Below are 26593 nucleotides of genomic sequence, written 5' to 3'. Positions count from 1 at the left end.
TGTTACTTTCTACATAGATTTCAAAAATACATGAACCATTCATTTCTGATTTTAATTTTTTTGAATATTTACAATGTTTTGAGTAACTTGTATCTATTATAGCACTACATCAACAGATTAGTTTTATGTACATTTCTGTCAGATGTGTAAAAGGACATGAGGTTATGAAAGAACATGCATGATATTACTTTAACTATCTGCAAATGAATATCTTACCTTTGAGCCTTGCTTTGAGATTAGCTTAGATAATCAAAAATAATTTCTGTCTTCCCAGCTAACTTAACCTCCAAAACAGGTCAATTTATCTAAACAGAAAAATAAAATTGGACAGTTTTCACAGCATCTTCCTTCCTCCTAGTTCTTTATCTCCAAGCAGATGTTGGATGCTAAATTGTTATGATTCCCTACCTGCCCTCTTTGAAGTCAGTGGGACAGAAAAGGGCCACTGTGGAAAAGGGCAGTGAGGAAAACTCCCCAACATCTGCTTGGAGTATCTTCCAAGAAGATCATGAATAGAGATCTGACAAGGAGATCTAAAATACTCTGCCCAGTTTTGAAGAAAGCAGAAGGGTAACATGTCATAGATCATATTACAGTAGAAAACATGACATCAATGAAACAAAGTGAAGCACTTCGGTCTTACGTAATTTGGAGCAATTTTTGAGTCATCCACTTTCTCCTTTCATAAAATAGTAACAGGAGAATTTATCATATGACAGAGGAGTGCGAATTTCAACAACATGACGCAATAGAAAGAACGCATCAGAGTGTAACAATATGATGGTCCTATTTCACACAATTGAGTTTACTTGCTCGTAGGATACAATATCTATGGCTTTTGAATCGACATCAAGTTTTAAAAACTATCATGATTAATATATGAACGTTATAGCTCTTGTTGCTTTTGTGTACAGCGATGACCTTTGTTTATAGGGAAAGGTCATATCGTTTTGATGCGGTGAAGTAGGGGTTAGCCGAATATGACGTCACAATAAATCTATGGAGTCCCGACACAGACAGACGGACGGGTAGAAAAGTCTCCAAATTTTGTGCACAAACTCTGAGACTTTGGTTTCGCTTCGGTCAGAATGGATTCGGAGGATGAGTATGTAATGGACGATGTCGACGACGAAGAAGAGGATGACCTTGGAGACGAGGACTATGAGAATTTTGACTTGGGAATGGAACCCGAGCCCTTATCATCTGCGGCTCAGGGCTCCAGCAGGGACGACGAACTAGACGATTTTCCATACGAAGTCCTGAGTCCAGAACTGATTGTTCAACACATGGTAGACTGCATCAAAGAAGTGAACACTGTTGTGCAGGTAATGTTGTCCCAGAGCGCGATTTTTGTCCGCGTTTCTCAATGAATCGACCGCGGAACAGAGGGGGGAAATGTTGGGGTCCAAAATGGCCGCCATATTTTTGGTGGGTTCATCCAGTACTGTATCTGCAAACGTAAATAAAACACACACTGGCGCGCATCGTGCTCGTGGCGACAGTCACACGCAGTAGAAATCCACTCTATTGTCATGGGAGGGAAGAGAAATAGCTACTGCGTTGATGTTTTTGTTGACAGCTTCGCTGACTCGATCATTTCTGACAGAAAAACATCCTTTCTCACCGACTTCATGACTTCTTTGACCCATCTTATGACTCGACTGCACAAGTCCATTACACAAGCGACACTTCATCTATTAACCAGACAATTTCTTCTAGTTAACGTCTCATAACTTAAACACTTATGTCAGCTTAGAAGGCCTCATTGATAATCCGTCTTGACAGGTCTCTATAATCCATATTGCACCTTGCATAATTGGATTATTGTGAAGCTAGAAACAACAACAGGGGCAGGTGTTCTGGAATAGAAAAAAAGACTTGCAGAAATTCCTAACGCACTATATTCACTTGTCCTCTCGTTGGCACACACAAAACCAGTTACTTACATTCTTTAGTGTCCTAACCTAAATACTTTCCCTTTGTTTAATTGTATCTTTGTATGGTAGGTAAACACACATCACTACCAGACCCTGCTGCAGTGACTTGCACAAATGTGTGGCCCAAGGGCTATAGAAATGGAGATGGGCACCACTCCCATGGGTGTTATTTAAGATGCCTAGGTCACCTAATTGTAGGTCACTTGCTTTGTAACTAACACTTGTACATGCGCAAACTGCTAGTAATCTCTATTTTACGAGGCTAAGCAGAAAGAAAAAGAAGAAAAAATTTACCCAATTGTGAAGTGACAGTGTCTGTGACATAACAAAGTTCATATGATATTAGTTCCTCTGCTATTGTTGGTAGAATTATTAGAAACATGTTTTTCTTTCACATGTAGAAGGCAAGCCAAGAGATATCTTTATTGATTGACATAATGACCAAACAGATGTTATTGTACTTCACAATAGAACAGACTACAGAGTGTAACTTGTAGGCTGTAGGTACAAAGTACATGTATGCACAGTCAGCTGGAATTAGAAAGCAGAAGTGCCTGTGTGCCATGGCAACTGTGAAGATCAAGTTGTATTACAAATTGAGGGAACCTCCATTACTGCACTGCTGCATTGTTAGTCTGTATACAAGTAAAGCATTAAATGCTTTACAAGGTTTTTATGGGATAAGCTGAAAAGTCATTTCTAAAGGGTGCCTATAAATTATGATATACCTAACCTGAGCTTTTTGTAGCTTGCCCCCTTAGGTATGTGCAGCCCTGTACTCCCTTAATTGTGCTTATCAAAGTTCTTTGCTTCATGTACTACAAAATAAAACGAAGATGAATTCTCTAAACAGTCAGACATTTCATGATCATATATAGCACCCACTAGCTTGCATCGATATACTGAGAAAGATTGACTGAGAATGCTTTGCTTTACAATGCCTGTCAACAACAACAACAAAAATTTGAGTTGAATTTTGGGCATCATTCATTCCTAGTGCATACATGATTGATGATAGCAAACGTTAATCAGTAGGAAATAGCTTTGACTTTATTTGGATCCACAATTTGCTTGACATTTCTTTTAGCTATTCTTCCTGTGCTCCTATACATGTAAATAATGCATCAAAACAAAATCACATAACACTCATAACAGACAGGGTAACCACAGAACAATCATACTAAAAAGAAAATAGCTAATACCATTTTAACATCAGGTTGACTTAAAAAGATATAACCATTTCCCCAAACCTATCAATATATCTGACCCTTACCTCTTCCCTCATGACCTCAATGAAAAGTGGCATGCACGCCTATTTGAGCTTCTTATCAATAAACAAAGGTTCAAATAAACATAGTGTTGTAATTTATAAAATAGGTATTGATAATCTTGCGATGTCATCAGGCAAATCAAAGGAATAGTCTTCCGATAAATCAATTTCGACCAGTTCTCAGATAGAGGAAGGAAGTACAGTACGGTAGTTTGGCTACCAGTAAGTCAAACAACCACTGAACCCTGGATACCAGGGTGGGGGAGTCAAACGTATAAATAATTATGACTCATTGTTGAATCTACTGTTGAGCAGGATACTGAATGTCTGGACAGTGAGTGATTGGACTGGAGACAGGTGGCAAATGCATTAGTTACCAATTTGGATGGGAGAATGTACACTGAGATGCCCAAAGCCTAGCCTGAGTGTCATCCTAGTTAGTTCACAAAATAAGGTGGAGCAAGTACGGGGGAGCCCTTGTAGACTAGCTGCATACTGAAAGTTGAAACCCCAATCCCAACACAACTGATGATTATTCCACAGCTTTAGCTCTCCATACTCAGTCTTGATAACATAGTACCACAGGGTTTACAAGTTTTGAAACATTCACTGCCCTGGAAGGGCATATGGAAGACCAATGAATAACTATTATACTATACGTGGAAAAAATGGCGATGCTGGGCAAAATTCTCATCCCTTCGTTTTGTTGGGTGGGGAAGGGGGATGACAGGACAAAATAGACTGGATGCCAGACTGTTTACAGGGTATTAGCGGGCCCTTGAAACAGGCTCGTGACCCTGGAAATAGTCTGGTATCCAGGCTAAGGCCAAAATAGCCTGGATGGCGAAGACGCACCAAGCCACGCCATGACCCCTTTGCCTGGAATATTCACATGCCCCGCTACTAAAGTTTGCACCCTCTCTACAATATCTATCAAGTAGTTGTCAGGTTCTAACTCTAGGGTGCCTGTTGTAGAATTCTTTATTCTTTATTAAAAATTGCAACAAGACAATACATAGTGGAGTGCCAGGCAGACAAGCTGTAGAATTCCTTTGGGGGCATGTTGGCCCTAGTGAGGAGGAGCTGGCCTGTGTAGGCCCTGGAAACAGTCTGGCATCCAGGCTATGCACTGGTAGCCTGGAAATGGAATCCAAACCTTGCAGAGAGGAGTCTTGGGAACCATAACAGGTTTGGATTCCAGGCTAATGCACTGGCCCGATTTGCGCTTCAAAGTACACGAGCCCTAGGGCCATCAAAATTTTCAAACCCTGGTTACACAAGATGCTAAAGCTACATGTATGTGTAAGCTTCAATTTTCAGTGACCAGTAAAATTAACAGTAACCTTGGTTGTAACTGTTTGGATGCATGAGAGCAAAGCAACTGAAGTAAACAAAGCCATGACCCTTCTGTGACCCTGACTCATGGATATTTGTTTACTTCAGGGTGATCAGCTGTCGTATTATGATATGTTTATCTTTTTTCTGGTATGACACACTCTAGTTCATTCACCAGATTTGTATGATCAATACACATGTAATTACTGGTAAAGTTACTATAGAAAATAAGCAATGAGAAAATCAATAGATATGTTCTATACAGTACACACAACATGATCCTTGAATGAATTATAAGTTACGGTAAATCTTGAAAGATTTGCAGTGGTGTTATTTCCACAGTTTTCTCAGTACCTCTTCACCACGAAATCATTGACACTGTGAATATGTGATTTTGTGCCAAAGTGTTGTTTTAATAACAAACCTAAAATACCACAAAATCTTTTTCCATAATTGTTCCCCCAAAATTAAATTCCTGCAAAAATAAATCAATATTCAGTACAAGTACTACATACAATACAACATGTATATTCCTCCAAAAGTACTATACAACATGTTTCTAAAACAGTGCACGGTGTACATTTTGTGGGATTAAACCACAGCAAAATGTTACAATGTTTCCTGATATTAAGCCATTGTTTATTTCTTTCACTTCCACATTATACCTGCTGCCCAGATGCAGTGGTGCACCTGTAGTCAATCCATTCCTTTGTTCAAAATGAATGCAGTAACGTTTATTAATGAAATATCAGACAGGTCACAGGTTATGCTGATATATTTTTACACACTCACACAGGCCTTTTACGTACATATGTACATTCCTTGTATGTTTTTAACCTATAGCACACTGAAGTAGCCATTTGGCATCCCATTCTCTATTGGTTGCAGAGTTAGGCAGCAGGGATAAGGTTATTGATAAGAATGTGAAGAAACAACTCTGAAGTTGTGAATTGGATAGGCCCTTGTACAGTATCACTTACATTTTACCAGTTGACCCAATAAGGTAAATATGCATTTGCAGGGCTTGATGTATCCACATACATATACCAACTTGCTTTTTCAGAAGAAAATTTGTGATTCAATCTCATGCTGTATCAGAAGAATAGTAGAAACCTGCAATTTTGCATGTTGATACATTTGAGTTGAGTTTCACCTAAAAACATTTTTTTCTACATGAGTTTATATATGCTCATACACTACAGTCATGTCAGGCCTCGAAATTAACTTTTTCCCCTACTGTCCCAACATTGTCCCAAAAGTGGATTTCAACTGTCCCGAAAGTGTCCTGAAGTGTCCCAACCAGGGCCAAAGATGTGAACTTAGTGTCGGGTCTGCATTCAGTTCCAGAGGTTCATGTTCAGGTTTGGACCTATACTCAAGTCAAGACCTGAGCCCAAGCCAATCTGTGTTAGAATTTTTTTTGTAGTTATATACAAAATTGTGTATAATGTAAAATAGAAAATTGCATGAAATTTGAAAAATATAATACATACAAAGGTATATACACTCAGTAGTAAACACAAGTTTCAACAAAGTTAACAACCAGAAATATTGTTAACAACCTGAAATAATGTATTTTAATAGGTTATAAAAGAAAAAGCATAATTCTGCAGAGTTTAAAGACTTCATTAATGTGGTGGCTCTTGGGGAGGTAGAATAAATCCGAAAATGTTTGATTTCTAATCTTGCAGGGCAAACCTTAATCAAGTAAATGAGGTGTGACCATCCCTCCGCTGACCCCCTGTCAGGGGAGCAGACAAGTGCCACAGCCTAGCTGGGACAGGCTTTCCTTTCACTATGCTGAGTAATAAATGATGATTGATTGTTGTGAGAAGACTAGTACCACACCAAAAACAGTGGGTGGGACCAGTATACAGTTTCACAAGGGAGGAGCACAGTGGCACTCAGGAGCCCTGATTGTCCCAAATATGTCCCGAATTGATTATTGAGTTGTCCCAGGTCAAATTTTGGTGGCCCCGGGACATAGGGACATAGTTAACTTCGAGCCCTGCATGTTTTGTAAGGTTTTGGTTGCAGCCAGTACTGATGCTGAATGAAAACAAAATTTATTTTTACTCTTCAAGTAATTATCAGCAGATGTTAGTGCTGGCAGATAATCAGGAAGCTAGCTCCAATGAAAGGGAATGTCATTTTTCAACAGTGACAGTCATAGCATGGGCTTGAAATTCATTTTTAGGAATAGGTGCACTGGTGCACCTACATGTAACTTAAAATTTTGGTGCACAGAAAAAAAGGGCAAATAGCATAAGATATTAAAGTAGAATATCAGCAAAACCAAATTACAAACCTTGCTGCTTCTCTCCAGAACTTGAAACTGATCAAGTTGAGTCTGAAATTCTACTAGCTAACTTTTAAACAAGTGCAACAAAGGTTTTATTATTTTTTCTCACACTTCACAATGTCAACAATGCGTGTATGTTTATTCTACTGCACAATAGTACCTCTACCTACATACTAGTAACCCTACACACATATCTAGCTGCACCGTTAACGTTGCGCCCTCGTTCAAAAACTAGGTGCACCGCTCTAATTTTGGCTGGAAAAAAGATGCAGATACACCCAGTCGTTTTAGCAGCGCTTTATTGACCTTGACTTTGTCCTCTTCACTGCTAACAACACACTTATCTTCTGGCAGCATCTTTCCACCTCCCTCCCTCCATAAGTCAGAGCTACTAAATGCTTTTGTAGATGGCCTAAGAAACAGAAGATTGTGATCAGAATGCTACGATCATGACTTGTAAAATACCCCCATTATCGGGGTCATCCTTTTTATCGATATCTTTAGTCTTAAGAGCATAAAACACTGTAGACCATCACTGGTACTGTACTGTACAGGCAAATAAATAATTCAGAGGTTTTGTAATGATTGAATGGGTTAAAGGCAAGGGTATTTCTCTTTGGCTACCCAATGTTCTATAGATCAATATTGTTCACATCTATATATATGATATATTACGATAAATTCAAGTCTTATCTATTAGTATTACATCCCCATTCATGTTGTACCATTCAACGATATAAAAGTGGAAGGAAATGTCGCTATATTCTTCAGTTATTTTTACTCTATCTATATTTTGTTCTATGTATTTTTAGAAATCAAGTGGCTATTAATAAGACGTGATCTTAAATGACAACTAGTCCTTCTATTTTTTTAAAGCCTTTCGTGAAAGTAAGTTGATCATTGATGGATATAAAAAGAAACACGGTGAGCTAATTGACCAAGATTCCTTTCATGCTACATTCATACATACTCATTACACTCATCTTCAAACCGTGCACGTGTGTTTTTCATATTTTTAGAACTCTACGGTCTCTGGTTATCCATGTCCTATTGTCATTTCATAAAAGATAACACCTAGGAAAGCATGTTAGGGAGATCATTAGAGGATAATGATTATCATCTTTAAAAGGACATCCTTCTGCAGGCTTTAAACTGGGGCGGCTTTGCAGTTTTTCAAGGATATTGACAGATTATTTGAAACTGAGTAGTAAATTATACCATATGCTGAATACACAATTATGTCACTAGTCAGAACATTGCCAACATGTCAAATTTTACATAAAAAATATCTTACTTGTTAGAACCAATAAATTGAACCGGTGTGGCCTAGGTATTGGGAATGGGATGATGGTCAACTCAAATTTGGCAGACCTTGACTTTGTTATTCTGTCTGTTTCTTGTGATTTTTGTGAAGTACGTACTAAACTTAACTGTACTACATTGTTTTGTTTTTTTGCCTTTAGATCCCTCCAACGGCCACACGCATTCTGCTGAACCACTTTAAGTGGGACAAGGAGAAACTTATGGAAAGGTAAGATTCATACATGTTTGTGTCATTGTAAACCCATTTTCACCTGAGTGAACTGAGGAAACAGGTGTAAAGTGTAACTGTCTTTCCCAAGGGCACAACATTGGGGCCTGCTACAGATTCATACCCAGTTTCAAACCCTAGATTCTAAGAACGACAGTGCCACCTTCTGATTCATCTGAAGTCCAGCCAGTAGGTACCTATCTCAGCAATGAGGCTGTACGTTGTAGTGACTTTTAACATGCTCATGGCACCTCCTTGATCATAGGACCTCCATTTTAAGTCCCTTCCGAAAGACAAATGCAGCTCCAACCAGGATGCCCTTCCCCAGATTCAAACCAGGGTCTCCAAGTTACCTAGAAATTGGAACCAGGAGCTCAACTGTGAGACTGCCACCAATTGAGCAACAGGGACATTTCTCGTGGCATACAATGGAAGTCATTAGCAGATGTGACTTGCCTTGTCTGGTCAGGGGTTAATGCATCGTTTGTGTGCGATGAAAGCCCAGACTGTCCACAGAGAGTTATGCCAGATATCGAATGCACATAAAGATGAGCACAATGATAAGCATTACGTAAAATCTATGAAAAGAATATGGATCGGAAGTTTGGGAAGTTGCTAAACTAGCAATACAGTCAAACCTGTATTAGCGGTCACCTTTGCATAGCGGCCACCTGCCCATAGTGGTCACTTTTTGTCGGTCCCTTGGATTTTTCCCATTGACATAAGCATTAAGAATTAGGCTATAGCGGCCACCTGTCCAACGCGGTCGCGGCCAGACGATTTTCGGTCCCGCGAGTACAGTAACACTGCCAATAACGGTCACGGCGCGCCGGTAGAAGCCGCATCGCCACCGCACGCCGGGTTTAAAATCTTCATTTTTTCACGCAGTTATCAAATTTGTGTGGCCTCAACTTGATAGGATCATAACAAAGAAAACCAGAATGTTTTGTCTTTGTTAGAAAATCCATGGTTTGACGCGAAGTCAAGTATAGTTTTCTTCACATGGCTTGCGTTTGTACATCGTGGTAAAATTGACCATTTCTGTGCATTTCGACTGGACAAATATTACGGCGGCCTTTTGGAAAATACAACCCACACATGTACCTGATGCGGCAAGTTCGTGAAATGTTTGAATGCCGGCCCAATTTCCGTTTTCACCGGGAATTCATTCAAATTGTGCTCAAAACGTGTTTGGCGCAAATTTCAAAATGGCGCCGATACAAACTGGATAGGTAGCAGCATAAAGGTCAACGGAAGACACCACTGTTACGGAGGTATACTATACTAAATTTATTTTGCTGCAAAGTATCATTGAGGATAATTACTAAACCAAAAGCTTCAAAATGAATGTGGATGATATTACTATGATGTAAAATTTGGGCTGTTGCAATTTTCTGAAAAGGCAAAAAGCCCTCAAAAGAGCGACCTTCTTTTGAGTACCCTATTAGCATAATGGTAGATGCTGATCAACACAAACCACAACAAGAGACTAAGGAAAATTGTCGCCACGATTTTATGTTTGAAAACGGTCGAAAACGAACAGTAAGTGACAACTGAGCAACATGTATTTTGTTCTTAACTAACTAGGAGTAAAAGAACAACAATCAAACTTCTAAAATGTGCCTTACCTGTTTACATGTGTACTGTACGGTGAATAAATGTATCTCAGTGGGTACTGAAAACATGTGTCACTCGTGGTCAATTAATCGACATTTTCTCCATAGCGGCCACCTGTTCTTAGCGGCCAGTTTTGGCCAGTCCCTTGAGTGACCGCTATAGACAGGTTTGACTGTAATTTGAATATTGCTGGTACAGTCAACCCTGGTAGGACTGTTCAAGAATGGTCTCTTGAAATTTCAAAATCTTTGAGGGGCATTTAATTATAGTCAAAAGTTAAACTTAAAGGCCACTCAGGGACCGATAGAATTTGATCTATGTGGACAGGTGGTCACTATAGACAGGATTCTTTATGCTTGTGTCAATAGGGAAAATTATCTAAGAGTAAGGGACCAGCAAAAACTGGTCACATCGGCCAGGTGGTCCTTATGTAGAGGTGGTCACTAGTACATGTTTGACTGTATGCTAAGTAGGAATTCGTTTTGGAACACTGAACTATATGTATCTGTTTCGTACTATTTCCCCTTGCCTCTGTCTTTCAGATACTTCGATGGGAACCAGGAAAAGCTATTCAGTGAGGCTCACATCATCAGCCCCCATAGGAAAGCCAAGTCTAGACCTAAGGTAAAATTTATACACCAATGTTCCAATGAACCAGTACGTCGTAGATCGTGCTTTGTGTTTTTGCGTGCCGTCTTGCATTTATTTTGTGTGCACTACATCTAACCTGTACGGTTGGTACTGTAAATGCAGAAATGTTCGCGGTGGTACTATGTTCGTGGTGAAATCTTTACCGCAAACTTGAAAGCACAGCGACAAGCCATAATTCCGTTGTGTGACTCTAGAGCTACATGTACTATTGTTTCAAACGCGAACTCAAAACCACTACCAACACTCCATTTTCTTCTTGCCGCGAAATTAAATCTCTGCGAGCATTTCTGCATTTACAGTATTGTCCCTGAGCTACACCCAGCTGTTAATCGTGCTTGATTTTCTTTGCAGAATCCCGGTCATGGCTCAAACAGCCAGCACGGCGCTGTGAGTTGCCTTGACACAATTTTGCCTTAATCCCGACAGCCCGTGATAAAACCAAGTCGCCATGAAGTGACGGAAAGAGTTACAAAACAAGCCGCAAGGGCACCCAAAATCTAGTCATTTCGAGGTTTTATTATGACCTACCCACATACCAAGTTCTAAGACAATCCATCCAGGCATTCTCGAGTTATCATGTGTTGACACACACACGAATGCTCCCGAAACATAACCTTTTTGGCGAAGGTAAAACCACAATAAGCCTGTTCATGGTTCCAACTGCGCATGCACAGCGAGATGCATGGTGGGTAATATGTCAAAGGTGAAGGTCCCTAACTTGTAAACAGTTCTTGACTAGACCATGCTTAATACATACATGTGTGTATGTTAAGACCCGTTTTGTTTATGCCTCGGGGGGTAGGGTGGGGGTTGCTTTGTGTCTGACATATTACTCATAATGTATCTCACTCTGCATGTGCAGGTGGAACAATGGGCTTATTGTTCCGATGGTTTGAAAATTTGAAAAAAGCTCTGCCAAAGTATTATGGATTAAAAGAAAGCAGCCATTTGAAAGCAGTCAATATGAAAGAAGAATTGAATTTAGAAATTGGCCCTAGATAACCAATCATACCACATATTTTCGTCTCTTGTGGTAGATTGCCCCAAGACTTTTCTGCTTTGTACTTCACTTTACAAGAATTGACTTGTTTTTTTCATGGGCTGTCTCAAGTGTGGGCATCAGGTCATGCAGTCTAGCTTCTAGTTGCATGGAAAAAGTTGTCTTTTAAACGTTTTGGTGGATATTATCATAATCACTGTTCAGTTACCATATTAGTTTTGGTGTGAGGTGTTTGGTACAAGTCAGTTTTCTAACTGTGATTTTCACTTGATATAAAGTAAAGTGTTCTGCTCCTTTTCTCAACCTTGATGACTATATACAATTTAATATGTACAAGAACATTAAGAACAACACACAAACTCTCTGGTTGTCAAGTAGAATTTGACTTTTTATTAGAGAAGGTAGCAAAAAGAATCCTGTCAGGTACGATTTTCTGTAGTTTGTTATGTTCTGCATCTGTAAATTTGGGGGAAAAAGAGTAAAAAATACACACATATCTAAGCGCACCGGTGCACCCACGGTCACAAACGACTACAAGAGCTGTCTACCATTAAAAAATTGTGACCATAGCTTGCCCAGAACACAAAATATCAAAACCAGAACTTAAAACCTCTGATGCAGAACCATGGAATGCCACCAGAGGGCCCAAGATTTAGATTCATACGATCCACTTCTAAGAAATATGTGAATTTTGTGGAGTTCATACAATCCACCACTAAGAAACTGAAATTATTTACAATCCACTACTAACAAAAATGTGAATTGTATGGAGTTCATACAGTCCACTACTAAGAAGCACACAAATTTAACACAGTTCATTCAAGTTTTACTAATAATGAGGATCGTACGGCAAAAATAATTACTCAAGCAACTGGATAAAATTTTGAAACAGACGTTTCAAACAGCATCCACTGTCTTTCGTCAGTGACTAACGATAGGACTGAGAACACCAGGTTTTATACCAAAACTCTGAATAGGTATGTAAATGAGGTTAAGACAATTTAGGATGTCTTGAAGTAGTCTTTGAAAGAAGATTAATTCAAGACAAAGTTTTGTGCCAATAGTTCAATTAGCTACTGTTGATTTTAGTACAGTAACTAAATGTTGTTCGTCCGGGGGTGGGGGTGGTGGGCAGTACATTATCCCAAGTGCCTGAAAGTTCAACGCATAGACCCCCTTTCCTGTTGAGGATCGTACGTATTCGGTAGACTTCTATTCCGTAAAATTCCTATAGATTCCGTAAAATTTGTATGAATACTTAGGCACCCAGCTTTAGAGCCCTGTACAGACTTACCATATATAGTGAGGATCGTACGTATTTGGTTAACTTCTATTCCGTAAAATTTCTATAGATTCCGTAAAATTTGTATGAATACCTCGACACCCAGTATTCCAAGCCCTGAACAGACTTACCCTGCGCGTTTGTGTCTCTAGATGAACACAAGATCGTCGACGGCACTGGCCAATCAGGAGATGCTGTGCGAGATCTGCCTGATCACCATGCCGCAGTCCTACATGACCGGGCTGGAGTGCGGACACAGGTTCTGCATCTCCTGCTGGAACGAGTACCTCACCACCAAAATTATGGACGAGGGCATGGGACAGGTACAGTATCTGTATCCGTATTGCCAGTATAACGACCCAACGGTATCTGTATAGCCGGTATAACTGCCTTTCGGCGTGACACACCAGCTTCTGAATCTGTATAGTCTGTATAACCACCCTTCGTCGTAACACTAGGCTTCTGTATCTGTATGAGCCAGTATAACCGCCCCTCAGCGTAACACACCAGCTTCTGTATCTGTATAGCCGGTATAACCGCCCTATAACCGCCTGTACATGTGTAGTGTGGAAGTCCTCCTGCTGGAACGAGTACCTCACCACCAAAATTATGGTCGAGGGCATGGGACAGGTACTGTATCTGTATGGCCAGTATAAGTTGAAGCGCTCTTCGGCATAACACAACAGCTTCACAGTGCGGCAGCAGCTGGTTATATTACACAGAACGACCTGTCACACCCAACCTTTTCACATCTGACTGCAAGTGTTGTTTAAAGCTTGATTTAGCAGCCAACTCTTTGTGCATGTGTAGTTCAAACTGTGAATGGGCTTATTATTGCTGCCAAGTCTCTTTCTTCCTCTCCTATCCGTTCCTATTAGTATTACAACTGCTTCGTTTTCCACTTTAAAAGAAGTTACAGTCTTTTTACTTTGTATTATTCTTTCCCAAAGTAGTACTGTTTAATGCCTAGATTCATGTGAAATGTTCATGTGTTCCTTACAGACAATATCGTGTGCAGCTCATGGTTGTGACATTCTAGTAGATGATGCCACTGTTATGTAAGTACACGTTCATGTTGTAAACATGTCATTAATTAATGCCCCATTTATATAGCTGTTGATTTGTTTGACCTTGGGTGGTGCATTTTGTACATGTATGTTCTACGCAAGCCTTAGATATAGATGACACGTTAATGATGATAAGTGCTCTTTTTTTCCATACAGGAGGCTTATACAAGATTCCAAAGTGAAATTGAAGTACCAGCACTTGATAACTAATAGTTTTGTGGAGGTAAGTCGTGTTGTGTTTGATTATCAAGTTATTATGGAGAGCTAGATAAAGTATCTAATGTTATTGTTAGCATATATCTGAAGCTATTTTACTTTGATAGTGTGTGTGTAGAGCTGTGTACCGGTACAGTGTACCGATACAGTACCGGGTACAATCAACTAAGTACAGGTCCAAAATACCTGACCCTGCTGTATCGGTACTGGACCTGACTCAGGGGATGGCCACTTTGACAGATAAAATTACTATGAAATTACCGTGGCAGTGCTCGAAAGCCACTCTAAAGCACAGAAAACACATTTGCATGGCTGGAGTCAAATTTTCATCTGTGTTTTCATAAAAATGATACCTAGCACAATCAAATATTATGCAGTTCAAACATGCTTTTGTCCTTATTGAAAATCTACCATTTTCCGAACAAGTAGTTTAGGTACAGGTTCAGGTCCGGACCTAAACCTGTGTACCTGTACCTAAAATTTGTTTAGGTACACAGCTCTATGTGTGTGTGTGTGTACTCTATTTTGCATGTATTATTGTACTATCAGTTATTATAAAGGTTATTCAGTGATTTACCAACCAGTTCCCTGATGAAACTGTTCATTGACTAGTAAGTCTAAGTTTCGCCAAGAGCTTCTGATATATAGAATGTAAATACTAGCTGTAATGAGTATGTATTTTGTATTGTCTTGCGTTTGTATGTTTTATGTCCAGGAAGGTTAGTTGCTTACAAATCTTGTATGTTAGGTAATGGACGTAATATTGATAAAGTGTCCAAGTACATGTATGTGCTACATATACAGTGTAAGGTTACTTCATCAAGCCTCGGAGTGCCCGATGGTTTTTCCTTGATGTTTTTCCTCTGCAGTGCCACAGATTAATGAAGTGGTGCCCTGTGTGTGTGTGTGTGTGTGTGTGTGTGTGTGTTTGCGTGTGATGATGGTTTTTCCTTGTGTTCCCCTGCAGTGCCACAGATGAATGAAGTGGTCCCTGTGTGTGTGTGTGTGTGTGCGTGTGTGTGTGCATGCGTGTGTGATGATGTTTTTTCCACGTGTTTCCCCTGCAGTGCCACAGATTAATGAAGTGGTGCCCTGCCCCAGACTGTAAATATGCAATCAGGGTGCAGTACGTGGATGCAAAGCCTGTAACATGTGCCTGTGGACACAGTTTCTGGTAGGATCCCACATTGTTTGTTTGTTACATGTAGTCTCGAAAATGGTCAATTCGGCCATCAGAACTGCTTTTCATAGAGGTCGAGTGGGTAGGCATGTCAAGGGGTCATTCATTATCAACCTTTAGTCTGCTAAGGTAGCCGTTTGGCACCAAATCTGCATTAGTTATGGGGTTAGGTAGCAGGAAGAAGGTTAAATCAGGGTGCAAAGCCTGTAACATGTGCCTGTGGACACAGTTTCTGGTAAGATCCCACATTTATCATCATCCGATCCTTCAGTCTTCTAAGGTAGCTGTTTGGCACCAAATTTGCATAAGTTATAGGGTTAGGCAGCAGGGAGAAGGTTAAATCAGGTTGCAGTATCAAAATCAGAAGTACTCCACTGAGTTTTACTTATCATGTGGTGCTTGAGATTCCCATAGTGTTTTTCAAATGGTCCCTCCAGGGCAAATTCATGATAGTGCAAATATGTGTTAAACTTTCCAATGTATTACTGCTGTACTACAGAATTGTTTCAACCTCAAATTAAAGAAAGAAAAACCTTGAAATTCTTTTCTCTCCAATTCCCAAAAATTAAACCATCCTGAAAGCAAAGAATTCACAGTATGATGTTTCCATTTCCTGTTATCTTCCCTTGTATGTTTTGATGTACTGAAATGTGATATTTCATCTCAAATTGTCTGTACATGGAATTGAGATGTTGTTCTGATAAATGTGTTTACGTCCTTCAGTTTCAGTTGCTCTGAAAACTGGCACGATCCAGTGAAGTGTTCAGTAAGTACTGTTAAACTTGTTTCTCATGATCAGATGTCTCAACTACATGTACATGTATCAAAACACTTAAACTCAATCTCAGTAGTAAACAAGGTTTTGTGCTATTTTTTTACATTTGTATGATTTTGTGTAGTTAAGTATGGACCTTGACTTTTTTCAGGTGGTACTTTATTGTAAGACAACAGTTTATGCAGTTTAGTATGACATCACAATGTTGTCATTGAGAGTTATAAGGCCACGCCCATTTTTACAAAAATACACTCCTTGGCTAGTATATTCATATTCTTCAACAACCAAACCAGTAGATAGATAAATATCTTCATATTCTATAATAAAAATAATTATTATACTTGTTGGCCATTACTTTGATGTTTATCAGTGATATTCCTCAGAAATGTACATATAAAATGGTGATACATAATATTGACTGTCCGGTATAGCTAAAAGCATGTGGATAACTGTCTATACCCTTTATTTGCCTGACAGTGGCTGAAGAAGTGGAAGAAGAAGTGTGATGACGACTCGGAGACGTCTAACTGGATAGCAGCCAACACCAAGGTCTGTCCTGTTCAACATCAGATTCTGTCAACTGTGCTGTGTACTATATTGTTGTGTGTGCACATAGGAAAACGCTTTTATTTTCTAAAAACTATTTGTTGTAGGTGTTGACAATTGAATGAAGAAGAAAGAAGAAATAAATGACCCATCACCTATTCATCAAAGAAGATTTGATTTGCTGCCTTTTTGTGTTAGATGTTAACCTTAAATGTACCTGATGTCTAAGCAAATATAAGGATCCAGCTCATTCTCATTTTTGTATGTTTTTGCAACATTGGTTCTCTTCTCGGATTGCACTCCTCCATTCAAAAATTGAAGTACTATTTTAAAAGAGTACTAAATTTTGCAAAAACATACGTAAAATACACCATGAGAATGAGCCAGATCCTTACATATCTGTTTGGAGATTAAACTACCGTTACCAACCAGGGTATTAGCTAGCTATGCGTCCATGCGTCTTTTGGATGCCCTATACTAAAATAACAAAGAAATTAAAGTTGCAGTTGAACGCCCAGAGGACCCCCGTTTCCCTGGTGATGGCATACACATGTTACTGTGTTACAGTACCAGAAACTGAGACAGCATGAAAGTTGGGTTCCCTGTCTGTAAATCCTAGCTAAAAGCCTGTTACCAACCCAGATGAACTTTCATGCTAAAAAAACATGTTTCCAACTCCAGGAATGTCCCAAGTGTCACGTGACGATTGAGAAGGACGGAGGGTGCAACCACATGGTGTGCCGGAACCAGAACTGCAAGGCCGACTTCTGCTGGGTCTGCCTTGGGCCATGGGAGCCTCACGGTTCGTCATGGTGAGCTCTCCTTCTTGTACTTGTACAAGGCAGCACCTTTCTGTTGGGGTCAGATGCATAGGGGCGCTGTGCTGCTCTTCTTCTTCTTATACTATGCAGCGCCTTTCTGTGACAGAAGGCAATGGGAAAAGACAAGGAGGAACCTACCATATTTTACCGGTTTAAGTTTGCACCATGGTTGAAGTTCGCACCCCCAATTCCTAGCCGGACTAAATTGTACCTTGAGGCTGTACTGTTATAGCCCCTGTCACACACTTCAGGACGACTCTCCTCCCGACCACTCACCGACCTATAGGTTGGGAGTAGCCTGGAATCCATGTTATTCTAGCTCCAGTTGCATCTCAAGCAAAATATGTTTTCCCGACTTTGATTTTTCAAATTTCTATCATCGGCTGGCACAGACAACTCTTAAACGCTAGTAGGCAACCTCAAATTACCTTGGTTGCAACTACCACTCAACCAAGGTCTTGAGAGAAAGTTAAGATGCCATGGTCGGCAAGACTTGAACTGCTGTCGTTCCTCCTCAGGTACAACTGTAACCGTTATGACGAGGAGGAGGCCAAGGCAGCCCGAGATGCTCAGGAGGTGAGTGTAAGTCTACAGAGCTTTTTCATTTACTAGATATGCTTGTGTGTGCACGTCTTGTCTATAGCCTGGGTGCCATCCTCCGTAGTAACCGCTTACCTACCTACCTAGTAGATACCACCCGGGGGAGCCACGACCTCAAGTTTCACACCATCCACACTAGAACCGACACATATAAACACTCTTTCTTTCCCCGGACCATCCCACAATGGAATACCCTGCCTGGCACGGTTGCGACGGCTCCCACCGTTGAGTCGTTCCGTGACAGGCTGGAGGCCTGCCCGCCTTAGCCCGGGACCTCAACTCCCCCCCTACTTTGCCCCTGAAGGGGCTATTTGGGGGTATCATATGTAGATGTAGTCTCTTGATCTACCTTGGAGGACAAGGTAGAAATGGAGATGGACAGCTGCCTCCAGGCTAGTCTGTTTCTTGCAGTGGTCATCGCCGTCGTAACCGCTGGCTTAATCTTTTCGCTTGCTAATTAACCGCGGAGTTAGCAGTTACTATGGGGGATGGTACCCAGGCTATGTCTTGTCCCCGTATGTCACAGCAAGCAAACTTTACGGATGACATCCGTGCGCACATTGATTTTTATAGAAAAGATTTTGTTTCCCTCTGAGTGCCATGAGTGTGCTTGTAGAAGTGACACTGGCGAGGTAGACTTGAACGCAGTTGAAGTTATACTACCCTACCACACTAGTGTCACTTTCTGCACTTCTTGAATACAGGAATAAAAGTCTTGTTGGCTGTTTTCTTGTTTCGAAAATTTAAGCATCTTGTTTTTTTGGCCAGCTTGTTTTTGTTTCGCATAAATATTTAGTCTTGAGGATGTCATCCATAACATTTACTTGCTGTGGCCTTATGTCTTGTCTGTGTTTTGTTCACCCTTCTCAGCTGAGAGTTTAAAAGATCCAGTCTTTAGTCCACTTCCAACTTAGCGACCCCAGGAAGCGGACTAAAACTAGACTGGTTTCCAGGCTAGCATGTACATGCTTCGTGTCCAGAGATTCGTTCAGAAGCACCTCCCCATTTAAACCTTTCCTCTACTTCTGTGAGATTTTGAAATTTTTTATTTTAGCAGTTTTCTCTGTGACCGCTCAACCTCGAAACCATAACACCTCAAATATCACTACTGCACTACAGAATTGTTCCAAGCACGAATTTAAAACACCACAAAATTTTTTTTTCAACTCAAAATTAGTTTACAGTTGATGTTTTTCAGTTCACAAACAAAGAAATAAACAAATGTAAGATGAGTATGAAGCACCTACCCATTTGAACCTGTCCTATATTAGTATTACTCCAAATTCTGAAAATGTTTTGTGGTGGTTTCATTTTATAGCTTTCGCTGTGACCTCTCAAAATCAAAGTCATGACACCGTGAATATGTTTCCATTGTTTTACTACTGCACTACAAAATTTGTTCCGACCACAAATTTTAAGCACTCCAAAAAACCTCCTTTCAGCTCCTACTGTAAAAATGAATGAATTTACAGGTAATTCATTATGTTTTTCAGTGTACACAAACAAACAAATGAACAAAAAGTGTAAGATGAGTATGTCTCTGTGTGATTTTGCTCTGCTCCTCCTCCTGTCTTTACTATTGTCTGTGATGTGAATACTTGTATGTTGTCTATAGTGTGATTATATCATTATATACTTGCCAATCATATGAAGAACTGTGTAGGTATAATGTTGTGGGTTGGGACTTTGAACAATTCTTGTGCCTGGTCAATTATTGAGTATAATTCTACTCAGGGCCATTTTACAGATTTACTGTATGAAATCTTTATAAATGAACTTTCATTTAAATCCCCAAAAGTCGTTTTGTTTTTCTATAATTCCAAATACCACTCATTTGCCTTGCATGACAAAATTTTATGTCTAGCCTGCACAAATGAATACATATGTGATGAATATGATTATTGTATTATGCATGTCAAAAATGGATGAAAAATGGTGTTCTTTGCCACTTGCAGGTGCAGGCAAGTTTCAGTTCCACACTTTATGAGTTCCCCAAGATGGAGTGAACAATACAGGGCACAGGTTCAGTGTGTACTCGATCATACAAGCCACCCGAAGGTGACACTGTTGCCTGTTCGCCTGTCCGTGGTAAAAGCCCCTGTCACACATCCTGGACCTTCCCGCGACTTCGCTCCCGTCCACTCTCCTACCGAGATCGGCCCTGGACTGGGAGTAGCCTGGAATCCATCCTATTGGAGTTTATTGAATGAAATTTTTATTTTTGTGTCTTGCACGTTATGTGCCCAGCCGGTGTAGGCTTGTAAGACACCAATTGAAATTTTTATTTATATGTCTTGCACGTTATGTGCCCAGCCCATGTGGGCTTATGAGACACCAATTTATTATTGGAGTACAACACTCTCCTTTAGCTGTGTACCTAAGTCTCTCTGTGACAGCTACTCTTACAGGAGATAACACAACGAGAACTTAGATAACAATTAGGATTACAATCAACACACACCTATTCTAGCTCCTGTTCACTCCTCTGGTCGCATCCAAGAAGAATATGACTTTCTTAGATTGATTTGTCAAAATTCATTGTCGGCTGGCACAGACAACTTTTAGAGACTAGCAGGCAACCTCCCCGACCAACTCCCAACAACAGATGATGCTTTGCTCACAACTAACTCCCAACCATGGCCTGGAGAAGGTCGGGAGGCCATGGTCAGCTACAGTAGGTGCGACTAGAACTAACTCCCAACCATGGGCTTGAGAAGGTCAGGAGGCCATGGTTGGCTATGTGTGACATGTTTAACTCCCAGTCATGGTCTGGAGAAGGTGGGGAGGCCATGGTCAGCCAGGTTTTGTGTGTGTGACAGGCGTAACTCCCAACCATGGTCTGGAGAAGGTCGGGAGGCCATGGTTGGCTATGTGTGACGGGCTTAACTCCCAACCATGGGCTTGAGAAGGTCAGGAGGCCATGGTTGGCAATGTGTGACGGGCTTAACTCCCAACCATGATCTGGAGAAGGTCGGGAGGCCATGGTTGGCTATGTGTGACGGGCTTAACTCCCAACCATGGTCTGGAGAAGGTCGGGAGGCCATGTGTGACAGGGGCGCATGTTTCGTGTTGTAACAGGACAACACTAGGGATGTGGTGAGAGAGACTTGTACCGGTAGGGTATGTATGTGTGTGGTAAGGTACATGCACAGATGCAGTCTTATTGGATGAACTCTCTTTGCCACACAGAAATCGAGGGCAGCGCTGCAGCGGTACCTGTTTTATTACAACCGCTATGCCAACCATCAACAGAGCCTCAAGTTTGAGCATAAGGTGAAACATGTGAAGGATTTGATGTGCATGGACAGGAAGAGTTTTGTGCTAACCTGTCTAAATATGTGCTTTCTTAATGTTGTTCATAACTGTTCTTAAGGTTTCTTACTGAGGCTTTCTTACTTCTTATAAGGTTTCTATTCTAGTTTACCGGTAGTGAATGGTATAATATTTTACCAAGTACATGTACCTTGATGATTAAAGTTAGGTATGGTTCCAAAGCCTACTAGGCTATGCTAGGAATACCCCGAAGTCAAGTCCATTACTATTATTTGCAACTCACATAGCCATTCAAAGTTACACCAAAAGGGGCCACCTGGGTCTGACATTTGACCACTCTGAGCTGGAGGTAAGCAGTAAATCAGTGCCAAAAGCAAAGGCCTTTGGTGCCCTCATACATTCCAACTGTTGTTGTTGAATCCTTCAAACTCCTAGATCTTGTACTTCTCCAAAGTGTAGTTCTACTCAGAGAGAAACAGACAATAAACAGGATAGTGAGTGTACATGTAAGTAAAGCCGCTATCTTACTGGACCTGCAGCACCTTGGTGGCCTTGCTCCATCCTAAGATGGATTTGTGTTACCCTTGACTTTATAATGAGAATATTATGCAAAATGTACAAGTATGATTTTAAAGACTATAAAACACACAAAGTGTAAAATGATTCCTTTTTTAATTGATGAAATTTGTTGAGTGCGCTTTCGAATCGATCAGTTGCAGCGATGTTGCCAATGTGCCGCGGGTCCAGTGAAATAGGGGCTTAAGTGAGAAGATATGAGACATGCAGACTAACTCACGCCCCCCTCCCCTCCTCCCCCCAGCTGTACGCCCAGGTGAAGCTGAAGATGGAGGAGATGCAGCAGCACAACATGTCTTGGATCGAGGTGCAGTTCCTTAAGAAAGCCGTGGACGTCTTGTGCCAGTGCCGCACGGTCCTGATGTACACCTACGTCTTCGCTTTCTACCTGAGGAAGAACAACCAGTCCATCATGTTTGAGGTCTGTATCGTCGCTGTTCTTATTCACTTTTATTTATTTATTTATTGCTTTCGCCACAAAAACTCTTGCTACAAAAAGGACTTGCACTTGATGAGGAGTTCTGGGGCTTCCCCATCCATGTGCAAGCCCGTCTAGCCCCCAGATGATGGGGAACAAAAGACGTTAAATTGGATAGAGAGAGAGAGAGAGAGAGAGAGAGCCGTAGGCAGAAGGGTATATTTTTGGTTGGGATTTGTGAAGTGATGGTGTTGGCGATTTAACTCTTGATGCCATGGACGGATGTTGGTGATTTTTGGTAGGTAAGTTTCTGTTGGGGAGACGAAGGTCAAGTTCAAAGATGGGTCTTCTGGGGGGTTCCTTTGGTGCTGCAGTGGACCTTTTGTCTTTGTCGGTTTGTTTGTTGTTGGCATAACTCGTTTATCTATGTATCTGGGTTCTTCACAATATGAAAGGGAGGGCAAAACATGTGCCTAAGCACCTTTACATGTTGGCCTCCTATACACTTAAACATTGACATCAACTGATGCAATAAATGACTTGTACAAAACAATTGTACACATCATATCTCATACATCACACACACTTTTGGTATTTTGTATGAAGTAGAGTGGATTCATTCCTCAGCTAGCCGACATCTTTCACACCACAGTCATCCCTCAGTAAGACATCTGTAGCTGCATGTTCCTGTGTAGAACTTTTATTCAGTCTGTCACTTTCGGTATTATGGTTAAGAGTCATTCCTATCCTTTTTGTTAGATATTGATTGTGTCATCTTTATATTTTATTATTTATGTTTGTCAAGCATCATCTTATTTCTGTAACTCACACTGTACATACATTGCACCTTGCTCAGTTGTTGGGCAATAAAGTTTATCCATTCATTCAATCATTCATTCATCGCTATTGAATATCATTAGCTTTGCTGTAGGTATCTAATAGCTTTCTGGGAGTGCTAAGTCATTTTAGTATCAAGTCAAACATTCTGTTGTTTTAAGGGTGTGTTTTTTGGTCACCTTGATTACAGGACAATCAGAAAGACTTGGAGAATGCGACGGAGTGTCTGTCGGAGTATCTGGAGAGAGACATCTCTGCTGACAGTCTAGTGGACATCAAGCAGAAGGTGCAGGATAAGTATAGGTGAGAAGGACATTCCTATTATTTTATCTACTAGTATATGTTTATTCATTTATTTCATCTCAAGACAACAGCGGAAACCCTACAACTCTATTAGTTGATTTCCAAGGGGCTAAGTGTACATTACGAAAATATGACTTGAAGTCCTTAAGTTACATACCACAAATTGAGCATATTATATATACAGGAAAAATCCACAAAATTTCTGGTTACTGTAAATGAGTGAAATGTTTGTGGTAGGGAGAAGATGGAGTGTTAAAACCACTGAGAACACTCCATTTTAGAGTTGAGAATGCCATGCAGGGTTTTACTGTAAAAGGGGAAATATTTATGGCGAAACGGTCGCTACAAAAACAGTGAACAGAAAAACACTGCAAACATCTCTTCTACAGTATTTTCCATTTCTTGTTACTCATGTTCAAATCTTCATTCTGTGTTGCAAACATGTCCTCTTCTACAGTATTTTAAAGAGATAATTTCTTGTTACTCATGTTCAAATGGCTCTGTTCTGTGTTGCAGGTACTGTGAAAGCCGGGTGAACGTATTGCTGCAGCATGTACACGAGGGGTACGAGAAGGACTTCTGGGAGTACATCGAGCTCTTGTAGCTGCTTCATGTGTGAAACTCAATCCTTATAAATGATAAAAAAGCATAATAACAATGTCGTGGTGGTTCAACGGTGCACCTCAAAGCAGCACAGTGGAACGGTGAAACAAAACAAAAACAGAAAAAAGAATTTGCTGCAGACAAACCCATATGCCTATAGATATGGACAGAATTCCCTGTTTGCCAACTCCCACAAAGTGTTTGGTTGTGTGTAGATGAGAAGACAAGAAAGGTATGGTTAGATTTGCTGGTAACACATATGGAAAAAAATATACATGTACGCTTGGCTTACATGGTGTCTCAACTTGGGTATGTCTGCGAGATAGTATTATATCTCCGTGTATGTACTGCTGTGCAGTGCTTTCTCTCTTTCTCTCTCTCTCTCTCTCCGCTTTGGTGGGGGATTTGTTTTGCTCGCTGGGCCACAGGTTTTGAATTGGGGTACCGAACCATGCTGCTTTTGTGCCCAGAATTGCTGTAAATTGTTCTCACCCAAACCTTATACAAGTAGTAACAACGCCAGTAGTACTAGTAAAGATTGGGAATGTTTTGAAGATAGTTTGAAGCACTGCAGTAGATAATAATGAGTTGTCAATGTGTTTGACTCTCCAGTGTAATTCATCTTGTAACTCGGTACAGAAATCCTGCAATAAACAAAATCATACATGGCAATGTGTATCTCAATGTTCGAATGGGGTATATTACCCGGCAGTTTGAAAGGGTACTGTAAATCATTTTGTTTTGTAACCTGAATGATTTAGCATTAAAAGCATCCCCAGCAAACTTCAGTTTGGATATCTTGATTTCATAATTCTGCCCTTGGAAACCAGCATTTCTGAGAAAAATCAGGTTGAGTAAGACTTTCTTCTTTGTAGCTTCTCTAGTTTTTTTCCTTCTGTACGAAAGGTATGTAACGAGCATGTATGTAGCTCTTTTTTTGGGACTGAAAAAAAACGCTTTAAGAATATGCAAACAGTAAATAAGATCTTGGATATGTCCGCCTTGTGTACAATACCTGTATTACATGTTGTACAGAGCAAGACAGGCTGTCAGGCTAAGCAACTTCATTCTCACGCAAGTTGCATGTAAGATAACGTGAACAGTGATACTGATAGTACAGTTGTGCACCTTTGGTTTATTGTTCCTGTATGCCATTATTAAGACGAGTGTACCTATTGAAAATTTATCCAATAAACAGATCAAATCATCCTGGAGTCCATTTATTTTGTGGGGCAGGCTTAATCTCCAAGCAGATCTACCAGTTGCCAAAATTGTATATGCTAGCCAGAGAAGCTCCAGTCAGCCAGCCAGATACATGTAAGCTCTGTAGATCTGCTTGGAGATTAGGGCAGACAACATGCATGTACTTTCAAGGCAACATGTACATTTATATTGTACTGGACAAGACGCCGTGTAAGGGCATCACATCATGGTGCACGACTAATTGCGGCCGGTGGAAGTGGTGCTGATGAAAATAAAGGAAGTGTATCAAGCAAACAGAACAAAATTTTTACTGTGAATATTGTACACGGCTACACAATCAGAGCCCGATTCACGTCTGGAAGCAGGGGAGGCCCCTATACTGAGGCAACCCCTTCTTGAAATTGTCTAAAGTTGGCAGAAAATATCACACCAATCCCTACTTCAAATTGTATAAAGTTGGCGAAAGATGCCATCTTTTCAGGAATTTTTTTGTTGCAGTATGTCTATCAGTCTTAAGACTGTACCTCAACAGTCAGATAGACAGGTGTGAGGGAGGTTAGGATTACAAGTGTGCAGCTAAAACTACATACCATGCACCTAGCCTTTTTCTTGGATTTTTGTTGACCTGCAACATATTCTAATATAGCAAATATGGACGTTGGTAAACACATTTGCCTTCCTATGAGAACCATGAAAAACATGTAACTCAGCCTCGGAAGCACATGCATTTTCCAATGTGGTCAATAGGGGGCACTCTTGGACTAGACAGCCATCTGCAGGCCAAGGAGACAGGCACAAACTTTAAGACTTCATCATCTGATAACGCATCTGATGAAGATGACTGTTAGTATATTTGGATGGACAAATGCGTTATGAATGTTAATCATAATGTAAGGACAAATGCATTCTGAGTGAATGTGTAATGCAGTATGGTGGACCAAGAGATGATGTTAGACTTGTAGTAGTTTAGTAAAATTCACTGCCACTTTTAAGAACTTTGAACAAAAACTTATCTTTTGTCTGACTAGATGTTTGAAATTTGGTTCCCCTCGCATAATAAAGGATCATAAAGCTGTTGGCAGATGAAACATACGACCCCCACTGCAGTTCTCTATTGAAAAGTGGGTAGGGGGCGCTTGTGCACGACTTTGATTACCAGACAAGCTAAATTGTAGCAACATCAGAAACTTTTTCATTGAAGAAAAAATTTTAAAAATGGTATGTGCAAGTTCTCAAAACATTTTAATCGT

General features: G+C 40.4%; 1 protein-coding gene across 4 annotated transcripts; it reads left to right on the top strand.

Annotated features, from left to right (window-relative positions):
• Positions 1 to 961: 961 nt before the first annotated feature.
• LOC136428936 (E3 ubiquitin-protein ligase arih1-like) lies at positions 962 to 25349 on the top strand. 4 transcript variants are annotated; one of them, XM_066418773.1, is made up of 16 exons: positions 962 to 1325; positions 8308 to 8375; positions 10535 to 10616; positions 10995 to 11030; positions 13078 to 13248; positions 13928 to 13983; positions 14149 to 14215; positions 15276 to 15382; positions 16112 to 16154; positions 16641 to 16712; positions 17391 to 17521; positions 18049 to 18106; positions 21320 to 21403; positions 22224 to 22400; positions 23425 to 23537; positions 24054 to 25349. In XM_066418773.1, exons 1-16 carry the CDS (start codon positions 1089 to 1091, stop codon positions 24139 to 24141), a joined length of 1590 nt encoding a protein of 529 aa, XP_066274870.1. In that variant the 5' UTR covers positions 962 to 1088; the 3' UTR covers positions 24142 to 25349. The 4 variants fall into 4 exon arrangements, with proteins under 4 accessions (XP_066274870.1, XP_066274869.1, XP_066274872.1 ...); XM_066418772.1 differs by having other exon boundaries at positions 18049 to 18112; XM_066418775.1 differs by lacking the exon at positions 10995 to 11030.
• Positions 25350 to 26593: the final 1244 nt, after the last annotated feature.

Source organism: Branchiostoma lanceolatum, chromosome 2 (genome assembly GCF_035083965.1).
Source record: "Branchiostoma lanceolatum isolate klBraLanc5 chromosome 2, klBraLanc5.hap2, whole genome shotgun sequence".
Lineage (NCBI taxonomy): Eukaryota > Metazoa > Chordata > Leptocardii > Amphioxiformes > Branchiostomatidae > Branchiostoma > Branchiostoma lanceolatum.
The sequence above is the reverse complement of the archived record's forward strand: the minus strand, read 5'-3'. Positions and strand labels throughout refer to the sequence as shown.